Source organism: Geotrypetes seraphini, chromosome 13, assembly GCF_902459505.1.
Source record: "Geotrypetes seraphini chromosome 13, aGeoSer1.1, whole genome shotgun sequence".
NCBI classification, from domain to species: domain Eukaryota; kingdom Metazoa; phylum Chordata; class Amphibia; order Gymnophiona; family Dermophiidae; genus Geotrypetes; species Geotrypetes seraphini.
In genome coordinates, this window is record NC_047096.1 from 39,928,658 (window position 1) to 39,951,038 (window position 22,381).

Sequence of the window (22,381 nt, forward strand, 5' to 3'; positions counted from 1 at the left end):
GTTCTATGCGGTTTACAATGATTAAAAATAGTACAAATTGAATGGAATTGACAAGTTAATACTAGTGAATCATGGTTCTAGGGATCAGTTAAGTAGGAAAGATTGTACAAATCAGTTGCCAAAGTAGTTCAGGAACAGATATGTTTTTAGGTGTTTCCTAAATTCCCTGTAAGTATTAGCTAGCCTAAGTAATTGTTCCAGGTGTTTACCCCATAATTCTGCTTGATATGAGAGAAGATGTTGGTGGTGACTTTTTTGAATTTACATCCTTTAACCGGTGGAGATACAAAATTCAAGTGTGAGCTTCTCTTATGTTTGTTGGTTGGGAAGGAGAAAAGGTCAGTTATATATTTAGGGGCTAAGCCAAACAGTGCCTTAAAGCAGAAACATCCAAACTTAAACTTCACACGTGCCTCCATTGGCCTCCAATGCAGGAGTCGGTAAGAAGGAGATACATGGTCAAACTTCTTCAACCCAAAAATCAGTCTGACCGCTGCATTTTGCACCAGTTGTAATCGTTGCAAGTTCTTCTGGGAAATTGCTAGATAGGCGATGTTACAGTAGTCAAGCTGGCTCAGTATAAGGGATTGAACTAGAAATCTGAATGATGAAGCATCAAAGTATGCTCTGATGGACCAAAGCTTCCAGAGAGTGAAGAAACCTTCTTTTTTTAACCAGAGTCTACCTGGTCTTTTGGCATATAAGATATGTACTGAGGGGTGGCGAAAGGTTCTCAGCTCAACCAACCTCCCAAATCCGACCCACTCTGCCACTGCAGCTGAAAAGAGTATATTATCTTAGTTTTGCAAAGTGCCAATTGCGGACTCTAATGAAATAAATAAAATAACACTTTTCAGCTACAGTGGCAAAACAAGTCAGACCCAGGAAGTTGGCTGGGCTGAGGACCCTCCAGCACCCCTTCATATACCCTCCTCTTTTACTAAGGCACCCCAGTCAAACCAGCGCGCGCCAAATATTAGGGCTCTTTTTATGAAGGTGTGCCAGCGCCCCCAGCACATGCTATAATGCGCTGTGTGCTAACCCCACACTACACAGAAAATACTAATGCCAGCTCTATGGAGGCATTAGCATCTAGTGCACGCGCTCAAACCGCCAGCGCATCTTCGCAAAAGGAGCCCTTAGTGCGCGCCAAATGCCAATGCGTCCATTATATTGTATAGACGCGTTAGCATCTAGCGCGCGCCAATCATTAGCGCACACTAAATCAACTAGCCCACCCCAGTAAAAGGACCCTATAGTTTATAATTTATATTCCACCTTTACCAAGGCAGATTACAACCAAACATACACAATTAAAACAACAAAACGTATCAAAAAAACATTGAAATTGCTAAATCATATAAAAATATCATCCATTGTACTTCATCTTGCAAAATATGACATTTTTAACAATTTTTTAAATTTACACAAATCTTTTTGTTACTTGATATATTTTGGAAGCTTTTTCCACTCAGCACATAGGAAAATACTAGATCTTATAGTTGGGGATTGTTTCTTCCTAAGCATTTTCTGTAGCCAAACCTTCTTTTCTTTTTTTTAATGGTGCTGGAGGGAAGTATTGCTAGATTTAAGGTTCTCTGACAATACCTACTTTGGTTTGCCCAAGTTAGATACTATCTTCTTACTACAACCAGCTCCTGCTTTTTTTTTTTTTTTGCTGCTTTTTAGGCCCCCCCCCTTTCCTAATTTAGGTGCTGAAACGCAATTAATTTCCAGAGCCGGATTTAGGTACCGGCTCCTAAAATTAGGCTAATTGTCAATAGGTTTTGACACTTACTAGCTCATTCACGCTGTTGTATCTTATGGAAGGAATTTATTTTAATGACAAACACTTAAGAGCACATAGTATAAATAAAGAATATATATTTTAAAAACTAAAATTGTATGGCAGCTTACAAGTACATGATATGGGGTCTCTCAGGCAGAGGGGTTGCATGCCATAGCATTTTAAGCTCTTTTTTTAAACTTTGTTAGCCTCTGCAGTCTTACCACTGCTTTCACCAGGCTTAGTTTATTCATTTCTCATACTCCAGACCTTACTCGCCAAACTTATACCCACCTCACTGTTATTTTTCCCAGAGTATTTGGACCCTGTTTGCAGAAAGTAATATTACCCACAAGGCTCTTGTTGCAGTATTACATCACTTTATCCAGATGGCTGGGAATAAAAAGGCCAGTGTGATACAGCGACTCTATGCTCTACATGCAGCTGCCCTCTATTTCCAGTTACTGGAGATTCCAGGTGAGAGCTAGATGCCCCATGGGGGTCACCTAGATTGATTGAAGGTTTTGTTTAAATACATATAATCCTGTTTAAGTAGTATGATAACTTGGAAATTGGGCAGACTTGCACAGTCTGTGTCTGTATATGGCTGTTTGGGTGAGGATGGGTTGGAGAGGGCTTCAATGGCTGGGAGGGTTTAGATGGGATGGAGTAGGTTTTAATGGGGATTTCAGCAGTTGGAACCCAAGCACAGTACCAGGTAGAGCTTTGGATTCTTGTCCAGAAATAGCTAAGAAGAAAAAATTGGATGGACCATTCGGGTCTTTATCTGCTGTCATCTACTATGTCACAGAATTAAATCCCTGTAGAACATGTATCAAAATTCTGCATTATGCAATTTGGTTTTAGCTGTATGTTTTTAAATCGGTAATCACTCTGCAGTCTTGCTGTCCCACTCCATGCTTTTTGGTTTTCTTGATTTGCTCATAACAAAGTTCATTTTTTAAATTCACCTGTGTTTGAAACCAAGTAATCAATTGTTAGGAACATCTTTTATCCCAGGACAAGCAGGCATGATATTCTCACATGTGGGTGACGTCATCTACGGAGCCCCGATGCGGACAGCTTTTTTCAAGCAAACTTGATTGAAGATTTAAGTTTGCTCTGCTGCTCCACGCATGCGTGCCTTCCTTCTCCACTAGAGGGCGCATCCCCTCCTCGTGGTCTCCAGTTCAAATTTTTCCGCTGAGCCTAGAAGTCGTGTGTTTTTAGGCTCTGCCCCAACTGCCTTCTAGCACCGCGATTTTTTCATTTCTTTATCGATTAAGTCACTGTGCGCGTTTATTTTTTGTTTTATTATTGTTCCTGCTTCGTTTAACCGACCCGGAGGCTTCCGGGTCGCCGCGGCCGCGTGGCTACTCGGGCCGCGGCCAGTTTCGTTTCTATGTCCCGGCCTTTGACCGGCTTTAAAAAGCGCACCCGGTGCGAGCGGCTTCTTTCTATCACAGACCCGCATCGCCGGTGCATCCTCTGCCTGGGGGCCGCCCATCCAACAGATTCTTGCCCCCAGTGCGCCACTTTTCAGAACCGGGCCCTCCGTCGAAGGAAAGCCCGCATGGCGGATCTTTTCACCACCAACCAACCCACTACCTCGGCTTCAGCCCCAGCCTTTACCTCAGCCCCGAATACCTCTGCACCGCCTCGAGACTCGACCCTGAAATCCTCGGGTACGCAGAAAGCCTCTGCTCCGGGTAAGTCTCCTCTTCCTTCTTCAGGTTCCGCGCCGGCGAAGAAGCCAGCCTCGGGGACACCGGCGGCGCATGGCGGAAATCCCATGCCTTCGGCCCCGGCGAAGTCCTCCAAGCCCTCGGGATGTGCCTCCACCACCCGGGACTCCGAACTGAGGTCAAAGACTATCGCCGAGGGAGTCCGGGTCCAGGTCGCCGATTCGACATCGATCGGCACCTCGTACCCCGGCATCGTCTCCCCGGTCTCGGAGCGCGGGTCGGAGCTTGAACCTCGATACTCAAGGGAAGCCTCCCCGTCCTTCTCCGCCCGACGAAGGTCTCGTTCATCGTCCTCACACGGGGCTCCGGGAACGTCCCGCCCCTCCTTCACCCGCTTTGTCCAGGACATGGGCCACACTCTGGACTTAGACCTCCAGTCCGACTCAAGATACTCTAAGGAGTACCTTGCGGAGCTCGATATGCCGTCACCACCCAGAGAGTCCCTTCGCCTACCGCTCAACCAGGTACTCCAACAGGCTTTCATCAGGAATCTGGAGACCCCCTACATGGTAACAGCCGTCCCCTCCAAAATGGAGTCCAAATACCGGACAGTACCCTGCCCGGGGTTCGAGCACCCACAGCTCTCCCACCAATCGCTGTTGGTAGAATCCTCCTTAAAAAAGGTTCACCCCTCCCGGGTCTCAGCGGCGGTCCCCCCAGGTCGAGAGGGTCGATCCCTTGACAAGTTCGGCAGGAGACTGTACCAGAACTCCATGATGGCCTCCAGGGTGCAAAATTATACCTTCACCTTCACGTCCTACCTGAAACACCTTATTGGACTACTGGGAGCCTTTACGACTGATTTGCCGGCCTCCCGCCAAGGAGCCTTTGGCCTGCTTTTGGAGGTTTTCTCCAACCTACGCCTCCATCTATTCCATGCGGCCTATGATGGCTTCGAACTTTCCTCCAGGGTGGCAGCCTTCGCCATCGCCATGCGCCGTCTAGCCTGGTTGCGCCTGGTAGACATGGACCCCAACTTACAGGACTGGCTGGCTAACCTCCCCTGTGTAGGCAAAGAACTTTTTGACGATACCATCGAGGCAGCTACGAAACGACTTTCGGAACACGAACGCTCGTTTGCCTCCCTTGTCAGGCCTAAGCCAAAACCCCCTGCGTCCAGGCCATTCAGGGCCCCCCCGCGCCGCTATCCACAAAAATCTACCCCTGCCTTCTCGCGGCCTCCACCTCGACGTCCGCAAGCTCACCATCGGGCTCCACCCAAGTCCCAACCGCCACCAAATGCCAAACCATCCCTGTCCTTTTGACGGGACACGCGGATGGGGGCTGGCCCCCTCCGCCACAGTCCCAGGCCTCCTTCCCATCGGGGGCCGCCACAGAGCCTTCTACCCTCGCTGGGAACAAGTCACGTCGAACGCATGGGTCCTTGGCGTGATCTCATCAGGATACTCTCAACTTTCGGGACATCCCTCCAGACAGCCCTCCAAGAATGTGCCCTCCCAATCGGGCTCAGTTACCCCTCCTTCTCTCAGAAGCTCAAGACCTGCTTTGCCTGCGGGCAGTGGAAGAGGTTCCCCCCGACCAACGGGGGAAAGGGTTCTACTCCCGCTACTTCCTGGTACCGAAGAAGACGGGAGACCTGCGCCCAATTCTAGACTTGAGACGACTCAACAAATTCCTGGTGCAGGAAAAGTTTTGAATGCTTTCCCTACCAATTCTCTATCCTCTGATCGACGAGGGCGATTGGCTCTGCTCCCTCGATCTGAAGGAGGCCTACACACATGTTCTGGTGCATCCCGCTCACCGCAGGTTTCTGCGTTTTCAGGTGGGAAACCTTCATCTACAATACTGAGTCCTTCCCTTTGGCCTAGCATCGTCACCTCGGGTCTTCACGAAGTGCCTCGTGGTGGTCGCAGCTGCCTTGCGCTCTCAGGGTCTTCAGGCATTCCCCTACCTGGACGACTGGCTGATCAAAGCCCCGTCCAGGGAGGGGGTTATCTCAGCGACCCGACAGACTATTATCAACCTTCAGGGTCTGGGGTTCGAGATAAACTTCCCAAAATCCCAGCTGCACCCCTCTCAATCCTTACAGTTCATCGGAGCCGTGCTGGACACGACCCGCCTCCGTTCCTTCCTTCCACCTCCGCGTCTGGAGGCGTTAGTAAGTCTGAGCCGACGGATTTCGCTGCTGACCTCGGTCTCAGCGCAGCAGATGATGATGCTTCTGGGCCACATGGCCTCTACCGTCCACATCATACCCTTCGCCCGTCTCCACCTGCGGATCCTTCAATGGACTCTGGCCTCTCAATAGTGTCAGGACCAGGACCCGATCTACCGCCCCGTGCAAGTGACTCCTTCCTTGCAACGATCGCTCCGCTGGTGGGCCAACTCTTCAAATCTTTCCAAAGGTTTGCTCTTTCTAGCCCCACCACACAGCAAGGTACTCACCACGGACTCGTTGGAATACGCTTGGGGGGCTCATCTGGACGGCCTACGCACTCAGGGAATGTGGTCAGCAGAAGATCGTCGCTGTCACATCAACGTGCTGGAACTTCGGGCCATCTACCTCGCTGCCGTGGCCTTCCAACACCTGCTACACGACCGGGTGGTTCTCGTCCGAACCGACAACCAGGTGGCAATGTACTACGTAAACAAGCAAGGAGGGACGGGGTCTTGGCCCTCTGCCAGGAAGCTCTGCGCCTCTGGAAGTGGGCGGTCGCAAACAACATCTTCCTTCGAGCAGTGTACATACAAGGAGAGCAGAATTGTCTGGCAGACAGACTCAGCCGCCTCCTCCAACTGCACGAATGGTCACTACACTCTCAGACCTTGCGACAGGTGTTCGAAAGGTGGGGGACGCCTCGGATAGATCTATTCGCCTCCCCCCTCAATCACAAGCTGCCTCACTTCTGCTCCCGGATATACTCCCCGGACAGTCTCGAGGCCGACGCCTTCCTCCTGGATTGGGAGGGAAGATTTCTGTACGCGTTTCCGCCCTTTCCTCTGATTCTGCGGACGCTAGTCCACCTCAAATCGGTGCGAGCCACTATGATCTTGATCGCCCCCCCGGTGGCCACGCCAGCCTTGGTTTTCCCTTCTACTGCAACTCAGTACCAGAGATCCGCTGCCTCTGCCTCTGTTTCCCTCTATGCTATCGCAAAGTCAGAGCTCGCTGTTACATCCCAATCTTCAGTCTCTTCATCTGAATGCTTGGTTTCTTTCCCCCTGACTTCTCTTCCGATGTCTCAATCAGTCAAGGAGATATTGGAGGCCTCGAGAAAAGCCTTGACTAGAATCTGCTATTCCCAGAAGTGGACCAGATTCTCGTCCTGGTGCTCCTCTCACAGCCAAGACCCGGTGTCGGTCCCGGTCTCTTTGGTCCTGGAATATTTACTTCACTTATCTCACTCCGGCCTGAAGACCAACTCCGTTCGAGTACACCTTAGTGCGATTGCTGCCTTTCATCAGCCCCTAGAGGGGAAAGCCCTTTCACTCCACCCCTTAGTTTCTCGTTTCATGAAAGGTCTTTTGAATGTCCACCCTCCTCTCAAACCTCCCCCGGTGGTTTGGGACCTTAATGTGGTTTTGGCTCATCTCATGAAACCTCCTTTTGAGCCGCTAGACAAATGCCATCTCAAATTTCTCACTTGGAAGGTGATATTCCTACTCGCACTCACTTCCGCTACAGGCCCTGGTGGCGGACCCGCCTTTCACCTTATTCCACCACGACAAGGTGGTTCTCCGCACTCATCCTAAGTTTTTGCCCAAAGTGGTATCTGATTTCCATCTCAACCAGGCCATTTTTTTGCCCAAAGTGGTATCTGATTTCCATCTCAACCAGGCCATTGTTTTGCCCATGTTTTTTCCAAAGCCCCACTCTCACCCCGGAGAGGTGGCGCTCCACACCCTTGACTGTAAGAGAGCATTGGCCTTTTACCTATAACGCACTCAGTCTCATCGGTCAGTCCCACAATTGTTTTTGTCCTTCGACCCTAATCGGTTGGGTCACCCAGTTTCCAAGTGCACCTTGTCCAACTGGTTGGCTGCTTGTATTTCCTTTTGCTACGCTCAGGCTGGTCTCGCGCTGCATGGTCGAGTAACGGGGCACAAGGTCCGAGCGATGGCAGCCTCCGTAGCCTTCCTCAGGTCCACGCCTATCGAGGATCTGCAAGGCTGCCACATGGTCTTCGGTTCATACCTTCACCTCCCACTACTGTCTGGATACACTGTCCAGGAGCGATGGCCGGTTTGGCCAATCGGTATTACGTAATCTATTTTCTTAAATTGCCACTTCCCTCCATCCCTTTTCAGTTAGCTTGGAGGTCACCCACATGTGAGAATATCATGCCTGCTTGTCCTGGGATAAAGCACAGTTACTTACCGTAACAGGTGTTATCCAGGGACAGCAGGCATATATTCTCACAACCCGCCCGCCTCCCCGAGGTTGGCTTCTTTACTGGTTATGTGAACTGGAGACCACGAGGAGGGGATTCGCCCTGTAGTGGAGCAGGAAGGTACACATGCGTGGAGCAGCAGAGCAAACTTAAATCTTCAATCAAGTTTGCTTGAAAAAAGCTGTCCGCATCGGGGCTCCGTAGATGACGTCACCCACATGTGAGAATATATGCCTGCTGTCCCTGGATAACACCTGTTACGGTAAGTAACTGTGCTATCTGAACAGGCTGAAAAAGGGAAGCCTGGAGATTGATGAAAAGTAATTTTACTAAAATTAAGAGGGAGGGGACTTATCTAGTTTTGCTGTCTTTATACGGGATTTTTACAGTTAGGTACTACTTTGGTAGTATTTTTAAATAGCTGTTAATAACAAGATTTTAAAAAGATTTAGACAACTTTTACTACTATTTCTAAAGCACTGCCAGATGCACGCAGCACTGTACATTAAACACGCAAGAGAAGGTCCCTGCTTGAAAGAACTTACAATTTAATTATGACAGACATAGAGGGCAAAGGTGAATTTATACATGGTACTTAGGTGGGAATTACCAAGGACTTGGGGGCAGGGCTGTGGAGTCAGTAGATAAATCCTTTGACACCAATTCCTCAGTTTCTGGTACCTATGACTCCAACTCCAGGTACCCAAAATTGTCTCCGATTCCACAGCCCTGCTTAGGAGATAGGTTAGTAAGAGGGAATGACACAGATATAGGTGTTTTACAGATTGGCAGGGTAGGACTTAAACGCTACCAGAGATGGGGCTCAATGCATCGAGTCAGGCAGGTTGTTCCAGGCATACAGTGCAGCAAGATAGAGGGACGGAGACCAGAATTAGCAATAGAAAAGAAGGGTACTGACGAGAGACTTATCTGATGAACTGAGTTGCCAGGGCGAAGTATAGTGAGTGACAAGAAGAGAGATACTGAAGAGTTGCCGAATGAATACACTTGTAGGTCAATAAGCAGAGTTTGAACTGTATATGGAAGCAAAGAGAGCCAGTAAAGCAACTTGAAGAGAGGGGTAATGTGAGCATAACAACACTGGCGGAATCCGAGGCGTATAGCAGAATGACATAATGGAAGACCCATAAGAAGCAAGTTGTAGTAGGTCCAGGCGAGAGGTGACGAATGTGTGGATGAGGGTCTTGTTAACATGCTCAGAAAGGAAAGGCCGGATTCTAGGAATGTTGTAGATAAAGAAACAACAAGTTTTAGCAGTCTGTTAGATATGGGAAGAGAAGAAAAGAGATCCATCAAAGATGACTTTGAGGTTGCAGGCAGATGAGATGGAGGATGAGTGTTGTCCACCGAAATATAGACTAGAGGAAGGAGAGGCAGGTTTAGTAGGAAAGAGATAAGGAGTTCAGTCTTGGATATTTAATTTTAGATGACTGCGAGATATCCAGGTAGCGATGTCAGGCAGGCTGATACTCAGGCCTGGATTTTTTTAGATTTGTGAGTCATCAGCATAGAGGTGGTAACTGGAAGCCATGATGAGAGATTTGGGCACCAAGGGAAGAAGTGTAGATGGAGGAAAGAAGAGGTCCAAAGATAGAACCCTGAGGTATGCCCACCGTTAGCGGGATGGTAGTGGAGGAGGATCTTCCAGAGCTTACGCTAACGGAGCCCTGAAACCCAAATAAGGATAGTGTATTGATGAGTAGGTGGTGATATACATTATCAGTGGTTGCAGATAGATCAAGGATGCTGAGAACAAGAATAGAGGCCTTTGGATTTGGCCAGGAGGAAGTCATTGGAGACTCTCTAACAAGTGCAGTTTCTATAGAATGAAGAGGACAAAAGCTCGATTGAAGTGGGTTAAGGATGGCTCAAGATGAAAGCAAGTCAGACAACTGCGGTGAATAGCATATTCAAGTACCCCCGGATAAGAAGGGGAGGGGAGAGTGTAGGGTCCAGCAAAGGAGTGTGGTTGGTTGTTTTGGGGTTTGTTTTTTTGTTTTTTTAAGCAGTGAAACTATGGCGTGTTTGAAGGAGTTGGGCACAGTCTCGGTGGAGAGTGATAGGTTGAGGATATGGAAGATAAGAAGAGAGGTGACAGTAGGAGAGATGGTGATCAGTAGACAGGATGGGATCAGAGGAACAGATAGTGGGTTTGGAGGAAGAGAGAAAATGTGCAGTTTCATCCGCAGTAAGTTCTGGGGGGGGGGAAAAAATCCATAAACTACTATTATGGTAGACTTGAGGAAACCCATTGCTTATCCATGAGATAAGCAGCATAGAATCTGTTTGTCTTTTGGGACTCTGCCAAGTACTTCTGATCTGGATTGGCCACTGTTGGAAACAAGATACTGGGCAAGATGATCTTTGGTATGATCCAGTATGGCAAATTGTATGTTTTTAAATACCTTCCTATTCTTTCTTGGATATATCTCCTTTTCAACCCTGGAATCCTCTGCTTCATGGCTAGCTGCAACTGAACAAGCTGATTGTTCAAGAGGACAATGTCCTCTGTAAGTCCTGTTTTACAGTATGCTGTAATTATTCTCTTATTAAATCAGATTAATTAGAGAGCCAATGAAAGCTGTGTCTAATATCATTCTGGTATTCTACAGGCAGCGTAGCTAACCAGGTATTCCATCCTGTGTTATTTGATAAATCTCTCGGTGTTCTGAGAGACAGTTGGCCTACGGAGTCCGATTCAAATCGGAAAAGGAAGAAAGATTTACCTAAGAGCTCTCAGAATGATCCCCATGGAGGCAGAAAGAAGGCACGGTCAACTAGGAGAGCGAACTCGGAGGTAAGTCATAATAGCCCTGTTAAACTCATTATAAAAAATGAGTCGGCATTTCTGGAAATTGGGGGGGGGGGATGATAAGGAATGGATAACTGAAGGCATACACGTTTCAATTAGATTGGGTGACTGAACATCTTGATGACATTTTAAATTTAACATACATAAATAAGGTGATTGTCACAGGGAAGAGTTAACGCGAACTATATAGCAACACAATGTTAGGTTTCATGTTGGCTGTCACAATCCTGGAAAGGGGGGAAAGGGATTGGAACTTGTATACTCAGTGGTTTACATACAGGTACTTCATGCACTTTCCCTATCTGTCCTGGTGGGTTCACTATCTAATGTACCTGGAGTAGTGGAGGATTAAGTGACTTGACCAGGGTCACAGGGAACAGTATGTGGTTTGAACCCACAATCTCGGGGTGCTGAGGCTGCAACTCTAACCACTACACTATTTTCTCCTCCATCAAGGATAATACTTTGAAATCTTCTGTTCATTTGAAGGCAGATGCCTAAAAAGAAAATGGAATGTTAACAAATCAAGAAAGGAATAGAGAATAAAACAACATTCTCAGCGCGTGGAGGCAGCAAGGGCGGGCAGCGGCTGAGGAAGCCAAAGGGAGAGGAGAGGAGGCGTTTTTGCTTTTTTTTCTTTCAGGTCGGAGGAGGAGGCAGGGGATAGCGACAGCGCAGAACGGGTGGCGAGAGGTAGCTCCGCCCACCCGTGAAGCGTCACAGCAGCGTCGGTGCCCGGACTCCCCCCCCTTAAAAGGAGGGGCCAGCGGCGCTAAGGCTCCTCAGCGCGTGGAGGCAGCAAGGGCGGGCAGTGGCTGAGGAAGCCAAAGGGAGAGGAGAGGAGGCGTTTTTGCTTTTTTTTCTTTCAGGTCGGAGGAGGAGGCAGGGGATAGCGACAGCGCAGAACGGGTGGCGAGAGGTAGCTCCGCCCACCCGTGCCGTGTCACAGCAGCGTCGGTGCCCGGACTCCCCCCCTTAAAAGGAGGGGCCAGCGGCGCTAAGGCTCCTTAGCGCGTGGAGGCAGCAAGGGCGGGCAGCGGCTGAGGAAGCCAAAGGGAGAGGAGAGGAGGCGTTTTTGCTTTTTTTTCTTTCAGGTCGGAGGAGGAGGCAGGGGATAGCGACAGCGCAGAATGGGTGGCGAGAGGTAGCTCCGCCCACCCGTGCCGCATCACAGCAGCGTCGGTGCCCGGACTCCCCCCCCCTTAAAAGGAGGGGAGCCAACGGCGCCCAGCCGTTCGGCGCGCAGCGAGCCTTTGCGAAGGAAGCCTGTGAAGCAGCCCAGCAGCAAATCTAACCCAACTTCTAACTTCTAACCTCAATAACTTCTAACCTATAAAAAAAAAAAAAAAAATTTCTATTCTCTTTCACTCTTATCACTCTTTCTCTCTCTCTACTTTTTCAGATAACTGCACGTCGGGCACCGCTCCCAAATCACCGAGGCTACAGGAATGGAGGTTACAGGAACCCAGGGGAGCTACCCAGTTTTCTGCATCGAGTGCCATATGTATGACTACCTCCCCTCCGGGAGGCAGGTATACATTTGCAATCGATGTCAGGAACTGGATAGCCTGAAGAAGGAGCTCGGGAGACTGCAGGTTCGAGTATAAGAACTGGAGGGACTGTGCACCCTGGAAGAACAGTGTTGGACAACCGTGGACACCGCCAGAGAGAGCCACATCGCAGAACAAGTTAGGGAGCTCGAGAAATTCATTGAGGAGGCCTGCAAGATGGTAGAGGCACAGGACCACCAACACACCAGGAGGGAACCGACAGTTGGACGACAGGAATCACCAGACACCATGGAACTAGGACCTTGCGGAGGACCTGGGCAGGCAGAGGAGGAGGAGATCCATCAGAGCCAGGAGAAAGGACTAGCGAAATGCGCAGATGACACAGACCTGAGACCAGGGGCGGAGACACAGCAGAGCCCAGAGGACGGACAAACGGACTACACATATGACACAGATCTGAGACCAGAGAGACAGTTGAAGAAGGGGAGATCGGCTATCGTGGTCGGGGACTCAATCCTGAGAGGAGTAGACAGTCATATAGCCGGAGGGAGAGAGGACAGACTGGTAACATGTCTCCCGGGGGCAAGAACAAAAGACATCATCAACAATATCGAGAGGATCCTGGAGGGAGCCGAGATGGAGGAGACAGCAGTAGTGATCCACATCGGAACCAACGACATCAGCAGGAGAAACTTCAACAGGACTACACTAACGGACCAGTTCAGGACCCTGGGGAGGAAACTGAGACTAAGGACAAGGAAGATAGCCTTCTCAGAGATCCTGCCAGTACCGAGAGCGGACACAAAGAGACAGAGCGAACTACAATCAATTAACTTCTGGCTGAGGAGATGGTGCGAGGAGGAGGGCTTCCACTTTGTTAGGAACTGGACTACCTTCTTGGGGAAGAACAAGCTCTACAGAAAAGATGGACTGCACCTTAGCACAGCTGGGACGAGGATGCTGGCACGCAACGTCCAGAACGTCATAGACTTGGCTTTAAACTGAGAAGAAGGGGAAAGCCGATAGTCGACCTGACCTCGACACATCGGACATCAGTACCTGACAAAGGTACTGAACTGGGACAGTGTAAAAGAGGACTCGGGACTGAGGGTGTATGGGTTGAAAAAGGACCTAAAGACACATTGCAGGGATCGAGGGCACAAATGGACCAGGTAAGCGGCACCAACACAGAACAACAGGAAACAGAGGGGCAAAGTCATTGTGAAAAAGAGCCCAGGACTGAGTGGGAATTAGGAGAGCAGGAGGCGCAGGGAAAACAGGCAGAGGACGTCACACACACACAACAGGAGGAGGAGGAAGCTCAGGGGCTGGCAAACCATGAGGGAAACTACAGGAATACCAAAGCACAAGGGAAACAAAGAGAGAGGACAAAAAACTGGGTCTTAAAACTGCCTATACACAAATGCTAGGAGCCTGAGGGCCAAAATGGGAGAACTGGAAATCACAGCCAGCAATAAGGACCTAGACATAATTGGAGTCACAGAAACGTGGTGGACTGAGGACAATCAATGGGATGTGGCCATACCAGGGTACAAGCTATACAGGAGAGACAGGACACATAAAAAGGGTGGAGGAATAGCGCTGTACATAAAAGACTCCATACCATCAGCCAGGACGGAAACAACAGTACGGGCGGATGGCCTGGAATCACTATGGGTTAAGCTACAGGGAGGAGCAGGAGCAGACATTAAACTGGGTCTGTACTACCGCCCACCTGGACAACCGGAAGAAATCGACCAGGAGATGGAGGCTGAACTGAAGCAGGTATGCAGAAGCGGAAATGTGGTGGTGATGGGGGACTTCAACCATCCTGGGATAGACTGGAGTATTGGGCACTCAAACTGCGCAAGAGAGACAAAATTCATAGAAGTCACGAGGGACTGTTTCATGGAGCAGCTGGTCACGGAACCAACAAGGGGCGATGCCACTCTTGACCTAATCTTCAACGGACTAGGGGGGACAGCAAAGGAGGTGGCGGTATTACCCCCACTAGGTAACAGCGATCACAACATGATCCAGTGCAGGCTTGAAATTGGATCATCAAAGGGGAAAAGAACCACAACGACGGCACTCAACTTCAAAAAAGGAAATTATGATGCCATGAGAAAAATGGTGGGAAAGAAGCTCAAAGGCAACATAGGGAAGACGGAATCCGTAGAAAAAGCCTGGACCTTATTCAAGGAGACTGTGCACGAAGCACAAAGCATATGCATCCCCAAGTTCAGAAAAGGGTGCAAAAAAAATAGAACAAAAAACCCAGTGTGGATAACAAGTGCAGTGAAGAAGGCGATAAGCGACAAGAAAGCATCGTTCAGAAAATGGAAAAAAGACCAAACAGAGGAGAACCAAAAAGGGCACAAAGAACACCAGAAAGAGTGTCACCGAGTGGTTAGAAAAGCAAAAAGAGAATACGAAGAGAGACTGGCAAAGGAAGCAACAAACTTCAAGTCGTTCTTCAGATACGTCAAGGGGAAACAACCGGCGAGAGAAGAAGTGGGACCATTGGACGATGGAGACAGAAAGGGAGTTGTAAAAGAAGAGAAAGAGATAGCTGACAGGTTAAATGAGTTCTTCACGTCAGTCTTCACGATGGAGAATATAACCACCATTCCAGAACCCGAGGAGATCGTAATAGGAGACCAAGACGATAAGCTGGTCGATTTAGAGGTAAGCCAAGAGGATGTACTCAAGCAGATTGACAGACTAAAGAGCGACAAATCGCCGGGTCCGGATGGCATTCACCCAAGGGTACTCAAGGAACTAAAAGACGTAATAGCGGAGCCACTTCGACAGATATGCAACCTATCCTTAAAAACCGGAGAGATCCCGGAGGATTGGAAAATAGCAAATGTCACGCCCATCTTCAAGAAGGGCGCAAGGGGGGACCCGGGAAACTACAGGCCGGTGAGCCTGACCTCAGTCCCGGGAAAGATGATGGAGGCACTGATTAAAGACAGCATCTGTGAACACATCGAAAAAAATGGGCAGCTAAAACCGAGTCAACATGGCTTCTGTAAGGGTAGGTCATGCCTCACAAACTTATTGTACTTCTTTGAGGGAGTGAACAGCCAGGTGGATAAAGGGGAATCTATAGACATCATTTACCTTGACTTCCAAAAAGCCTTCGACAAGGTGCCACACGAGAGACTGCTTAAAAAGATATGGAACCACGGGGTACAAGGGGAGGTCCACCGATGGATCAAAAACTGGCTGGCAAACAGGAAGCAGAGGGTTGGCGTAAAGGGACACTACTCCGACTGGAAAGGGGTCATGACTCCGCAGTGTTCCCGCTAAGCTGCGCTGGGGTGCGCTGGCGCACAAAATATTACCTCGCAGCGCACATGTTTCTCGTCACAGCGCACACAGTGTAGAGCACAGTTCTTCAACCGCCGGTCCGCAAACAAAATCTTGCCGGTCCGCGAAGGATTCGGTCCCCGCCGCAACGAAAGGCCGGCGTCAGCTGACTTGCAACTTCCTGTTGCAGTCGCTGTGCCGGGACTCCTGCCTTCCACCGCGTTTGCCTCCTGCCTTGTCTCCGCACCTCCAGACCAGCAGCGGCAGCTGTGTATGCTTTTAACTTCGGCACAGAGCTGCCCCTAATCAATAGTTTAGCGCGGTTTCATAAGGCAGCCTCGGGGCCTTTGCTAGGCCGGCCCACATCGCATCATCGAAGCGGGCCGGCTATCAAAGGCCCCGAGGCTGCCTCATGAAACCGCGCTAAACTATTGATTAGGGGCAGCTCTGTGCCGAAGTTAAAAGCATACAGAGCTGCCGCTGCTGGTCTGAACTCTTGGGCCGCTGAAGGAGGGCAAAAAGCAGCTGTCCTGGAGGTTTCCCTTCCTCTCGCCTTTACAGGTTCCTTTTTTTTTTTCCTTCAAACGGCAACGGGCCCCAGCATCGACATCAATCAAGTAAGTTCCACTGTCAATCAAGCGGTTCTGCTCGGCCAAAGCTTCTCCTGTGACATGAGCCACCCTCAGGGGAAAGAAAGTGACCCACAAAGGTGAGGGGAAGGGGGGCAGATGATGGAAGTTGGGGGGGGGGGGAGAGAGAGAGAGAGAGAGAGAAGGGGCAGATGATGGAATGGAGGAGATGAGAGAGAGAGAGAAGGGGACAGATGATGGAAGTGAGAAGAAGGGAGAGAGAGCAGAAGGCAGATGGATGTCAGTTGAGAAGGGAGAGCAGATGCTGAATGGAAGTGGGGAAAGAACACATACTGGATGGAAGGAGAAGATAAATAAAGGGGGAAGAAAATAGTAAGATAATGGAGGGGTGAGGGAAAGGGGTGACAAGCTGTGTGTAGACACAGTGAAAAGAGGGAAACGGGACTAAATAGTAAGAAAGAATTTAATTTAGATGGAGGCAGAAAATAGAGAAGGAAGACCAGAGAAGAAAAGGGAAGAGAGAGCAGAGAATGATCAGATCTGAGTGGAGGAAATGAGAAGAGAGATATGCTAAAAACCACAGGGGGGAGGGAAGGATAGAGATGCCAGACCATGAGGGGAACAGAAGGAAGATGATGGATGCTAGACCAAATTGGGGGGTGGGGGGGGGGCAGGAGGAGAGATGGCAGGGAAAGACAGACAGTGAATGGAAGGGGCAGATGCTGGACTGAAGAGACAGAGAAGGTTATCATGCTGCTGTACCGGGCCATGGTACGCCCTCACCTGGAGTACTGCGTCCAGCACTGGTACTTTAAGAAGGACACGGTACTACTCGAAAGGATCCAGAGAAGAGCAACTAAAATGGTTAAGGGGCTGGAGGAGTTGCCGTACAGCGAAAGATTAGAGAAACTGGGCCTCTTCTCCCTTGAGCAGAGGAGATTGAGAGGGGACATGATAGAAACATTCAAGGTACTGAAGGGAATAGACTTAGTAGCTAAGGCAGGGAGAACGAGAGGGCACTCTCTAAAGTTGAAAGGGGATAGATTCCATACAAACGTAAGGAAGTTCTGTGGTAGAAAGCAACATATTTATTTGGCTCATAACTTGCTGGCGCCCGATATTTTTAGCTCACAGTGAAAAAAGTTTGCTCACAACACCCGCCCGCTTAGAGGGAACACTGGTCATGAGCGGAGTTCCGCAAGGGTCGGTGCTGGGACCGCTCTTATTCAATATCTACATAAATGATCTAGAGGCGGGAACTAAGTGTGAAGTCATTAAATTTGCAGATGACACCAAACTATACAGCAGGGCTCAAACCAAGGAAGACTGCGAGGATCTCCAAAAGGATCTAACGCAGCTGGAAAAGTGGGCCGAAAAGTGGCAGATGAGCTTCAACGTGGGGAAATGCAAGGTCATGCACGTGGGGAAAAAGAACCCGATGTTCACATACAAAATGGGGGGAACACCACTAGGGGTTAGTAACCTGGAGAGAGACCTGGGAGTGATGGTAGACGCAACACTGAAGGCATCGGCGCAATGCGCCACAGCCTCTAGGAAAGCAAACAGAATGTTGGGTATCATTAAGAAGGGTATTACGATCAGGACGAAGGAAGTCATCATGCCGCTGTATCGTGCAATGGTACGGCCGCATCTGGAGTACTGTGTCCAGTACTGGTCACCGTACCTCAAGAAAGACATGGCGGTACTTGAGGGAGTACAAAGAAGAGCAACCAAACTGATAAAGGGAATGGAAAATCTCCCATATACCGACAGATTGAAGCAGTTGGGACTTTTCTCCCTGGAAAAGCGAAGACTTAGAGGAGACATGATAGAAACCTTCAAGATCCTGAAGGGCATAGAAAAAGTAGACAGGGGCAGATTTTTCAAATTAAGGGGCGCCACAAGTACAAGGGGACACTCAGAGAAATTGAAAGGGGACAGGTTTAGAACAAACGCTAGGAAGTTCTTTTTCACTCAGAGGGTGGTGGATACATGGAACGCGCTTCCAGAGGCTGTTGTAGACAAGAAAACATTAAATGGTTTCAAAGAAGGTTTGGATAGATTCCTAGAAGAAAAAGGGATTGGGGGGTATAGATAGGTATAGACCATTGCTCAGGCAATGGGCCTGATGGGCCGCCGCGGGTGCGGACCGCTGAGCAGGATGGACCTCAGCGGAGGCAACTTCTTATGTTCTTATTTCATAATACCTCTATCGTTATGTGATGAAACAGCACCTTGAATATTGTATGCTATTCTAGTCAAAAATTATAGTGACATTTAGAAAAGGGTGACCAAAATGATAAATGGAAAGGAATAGCAACCCTGAAGAAGCCGCGTGGAGGAGGTGAAAGCAGGCAGCAGCTGAGGCAATCGGGGCAGAGGAAGCAGAGCCCGGAGGAGGCAGGGACTGTTGGTGGCGAGGAGCGGGTAGCGAGAGTAAGCTCCGCCCACCCGCATCGCGTCACCAGCGTCGTCAGAGCCCGGACTCCCCCTTAGCGGGAAGGAGCCGCGGCGCGAGGGGCGCAGAAGCCGCGTGGAGGAGGTGAAAGCAGGCAGCAGCTGAGGCAATCGGGGCAGAGGAAGCAGAGCCCGGAGGAGGCAGGGACTGTTGGTGGCGAGGAGCGGGTAGCGAGAGTAAGCTCCGCCCACCCACACTGCGTCACCAGCGTCGTCAGAGCCCGGACTCTCCCTTAAAAGGGGGGGAGCCAACGGCGCGCAGCCGTTTGGCGCGCGGCGAAGGCGAGTGGCAAAGGCGCTCGCCTTAGCGAGAGCCTTTGTGAAGGAGCCAGGAGACCAGGCCACCCAGCAGATTAAACTAGAAAGAAAGTAAGTCACCAGTACTTCTCTCTTATATTCTTTATTCTTTTTCTCTTCACAGCAGGGACTGCCTTGCACACTTCACACCAAGAGACTAGAAAGAGAAATGGAAGCAGCAGGAATCCAGAGAAGCTTTCCGTTGTACTGCACGGAGTGTCTTATGTATGACTACCTCCCCTTCGGGAGGCAGGCTTACATATGCGGTCGGTGTCGGGAACTGGAAAGCCTGAAGAAGGAGGTCGGCAGACTGCAGCACAGGGTCCAGGAGCTGGAGGGACTCCGCATCTCGGAAGAACCGTGGGCAGCTGAGGACCCCACAAGAGAGAGCCACTTTGAGGAGCAAGTACGGGAGCTCGAGAGATTCATCGAGGAGGCCTACAGGAGCGTGGAAAATCAGGATCATCAACAGTGCAGACAGGAACCAACAGACGGAAGACAGGAGCCGCCAGATACCAGGGGAGGAGGACCTTATGAAAGCATCGAGCAGACAGAGGAGCCAAGGAGTCACCAGAACCCTGAGGGAGAAGCATCGAGTCTCACCAAGGATACAGACTTGAGACCAAAGAGGAAGCTGAGGAAGGGGAAATCTGCAATCGTGGTGGGAGACTCAATCCTGAGAGAAGTGGACAGTCACATAGGAGGAGGGAGAGAGGACCGGCTGGTGACATGTCTCCCAGGGGCAAGGACGAAGGACATCACCGACAGAATCGAGGGGATCATGGAAGGAGCTGAGACAGAAGAGACAGCGGTGATAATCCACGTAGGAACAAACGACATAAGCAGCAGAAATTACAGCAGGACTACGCTAACTGAACATTTCAAGAGCCTGGGGAAGAAACTGAAGCTGAGGACGAAGAGGATAGCATTCTCAGAGATCCTGCCAGTACCGAGGGAAGATGTAAAGAGACAGACTGAGCTAGATGGTGTGAAGAGGAAGGCTTCCACTTTGTGAAGAATTGGACGACTTTTTGGGGGAAAACAAGCTCTACAGGAGGGACGGACTACACCTGAGCATGGCGGGAACAAGACTGCTGGCGAACAACATCAAGAAAGAAGTAGAGATGGCTTTAAACTGAGAAGAAGGGGAAAGCCGAACATCGACCAGACGTCGACATTTCGGAAAACAGTATCAAATGAAGATGCTGAGTGGAAAAAATGCTGGGAAGAAACGAATGACGCACCACAGGGGTCCAAAGGTCAAGCGAAACCAGAAAACAAAAAAAAGAGCATACAGCAGGAGTTAGGGGAACAGTTGAAATTGAGGAACCAGGCTGAGGACGAGAAGGACAAGACATTGGGAGAGGAAGAACAAAACGGAATTCAGGGGCTGTAAGCCCGCAAGGAGGACGGCAAGAGGGAAAATTCACAAGGCAGAACAACGAGGAAGGGAAAATACCAGGACTTAAACTGTTTATATGCTAATGCAAGGAGTCTAAGGGCCAAAATGGGAGAACTGGAAGTCACAGCTAAGAATGAGGACCTGGACATTATAGGAATTACAGAAACATGGTGGACTGAGGACAACAAATGGGACGTAGTATTGCCCGGGTACAATCTCTATAGGAGAGACAGGACCCACAAGAAAGGCGGAGGAATAGCACTATATATAAAGGACACCATTCACTCGACCAGATTGGATACAGCAGCAAGGGTGGAAGAACTGGAATCATTATGGGTTAAATTACCAGGAAGAAATGGAGCTGACATAAAATTGGGACTGTACTATCGCCCGCCTGGACAAACGGAAGCAAACGACAAAGAACTGGAAGCAGAATTGAGGAGAGAATGCAAAAGCGGAAGTGTACTGGTGATGAGGGACTTCAACAACCCCGGGATAGACTGGAACATTGGGAATGCAAGCTGTGCGAGGGAAACGGAATTCCTGGAGGCTGTGGGAGACTGCTTCATGGAACAGCTTGTTAAAGAATCAACGCGAGGGAATGCTACTCTCGACCTAATCCTAAACGGACTAGGGGGACCTGCAAAGGAAGTGGCAGTTGTAGGACTACTAGGAAATAGCGATCACAACATGATCCGGTACAAATTAGAGGTAGGAGCATCCAAAGTGAAAAGAACTGCAGTGACAACGCTCAACTTCAGGAAAGGGAACTATGAAGCTATGAGAGCAGTGATGAAAAAGAAACTCAAAAATCGCTCAAAACGGATGGAAACCGTAGAGAAAGCATGGTCCATATTCAAGGACACGGTGCTGGAAGAACAAAACCTGTACATTCCCAGGTTTAGGAAAGGGTGCAAAAAAAATCTAACAAAAGACCCGGTATGGATAACGACAGAAGTAAAGAGGGCGATAGGAGATAAAAGAAAATCGTTCCAAAAATGGAAAAAGGACCAAACCAAGGAGAACCGGACAGAACACAAAAATTACCAGAAAGAATGTCACCGAGTAGTTAGGAATGCAAAGAGAGAATACGAGGAGAAACTGGCTGAGAAATCCAGAGACTTCAAATCGTTCTTCAGATACGTCAAGGGGAAACAACCGGCGAGGGAGGAAGTAGGACCGTTGGATGATGGAGACAGAAAGGGGGTGGTAAAAGAGGAAAAAGAGGTAGCCGACAGGTTAAACAAGTTCTTCTCGTCGGTCTTCACGAGCAAGGACACATCGAATGTACCAAAACCTGAAGAGATCATAAGTGGAGATCAGGAAGAAAAACTGGTGCATATAGAGATAAGCCATGAGGAGGTCCTCAAACAGATAGACAGACTAAAAAGCGACAAATCTCCGGGCCCGGATGGAATCCACCCAAGGGTTTTAAAAGAGCTAAGGAACGAAATAGCGGAAACTCTCCGACAAATTTGCAACTTGTCCTTGAAAACTGGGGAGATCCCAGAGGACTGGAAAATAGCAAATATCACACCTATCTTTAAAAAGGGATCGAGGGGTGACCCGGGGAACTACAGGCCAGTAAGCCTGACATCAGTCCCAGGCAAGATGATGGAGGCACTAATAAAGGACACCATCTGCGAACACATAGAAAAAAAATGGACAACTAAAAGTGAGCCAGCATGGCTTTTGCAAGGGAAGATCATGCCAAACAAACCTACTACACTTCTTTGAAGGGATAAACAGCCAGATGGACAAAGGAGAACCCATAGACATCATCTATCTCGACTTCCAAAAGGCCTTTGACACGGTGCCCCATGAGCGGCTTCTTAGGAAGCTATGGAGCCACGGGGTGGAAGGGGACGTACACAGATGGATTAAACACTGGTTGGCAGACAGAAAGCAACGGGTCGGAGTGAAGGGCCACTACTCGGACTGGCGGAAGGTCACGAGCGGTGTTCCCCAGGGGTCGGTGCTCGGACCGCTGCTGTTCAATGTATTCATAAACGACCTAGAAGCAGGGACGAAGTGTGAAGTTATAAAATTTGCGGATGACACCAAACTCTGCAGCAGGGTTAGAACCACAGAAG

At 49.4% G+C, this 22,381-nt stretch overlaps 1 protein-coding gene across 2 annotated transcripts in view; it reads left to right on the forward strand.

Annotated features, from left to right (window-relative positions):
• NCAPD3 (non-SMC condensin II complex subunit D3) overlaps window positions 1–22,381 on the forward strand; it is a 196,370-nt gene that overhangs the window by 14,504 nt on the left and 159,485 nt on the right. For both annotated transcript variants that reach the window (XM_033919103.1, XM_033919104.1), the window contains exons 3-4: window positions 2,101–2,263; window positions 10,517–10,701. In XM_033919103.1, coding sequence (XP_033774994.1) covers window positions 2,101–2,263; window positions 10,517–10,701 — 348 coding nt within the window. The remainder of the gene's footprint in view (window positions 1–2,100; window positions 2,264–10,516; window positions 10,702–22,381) is intronic.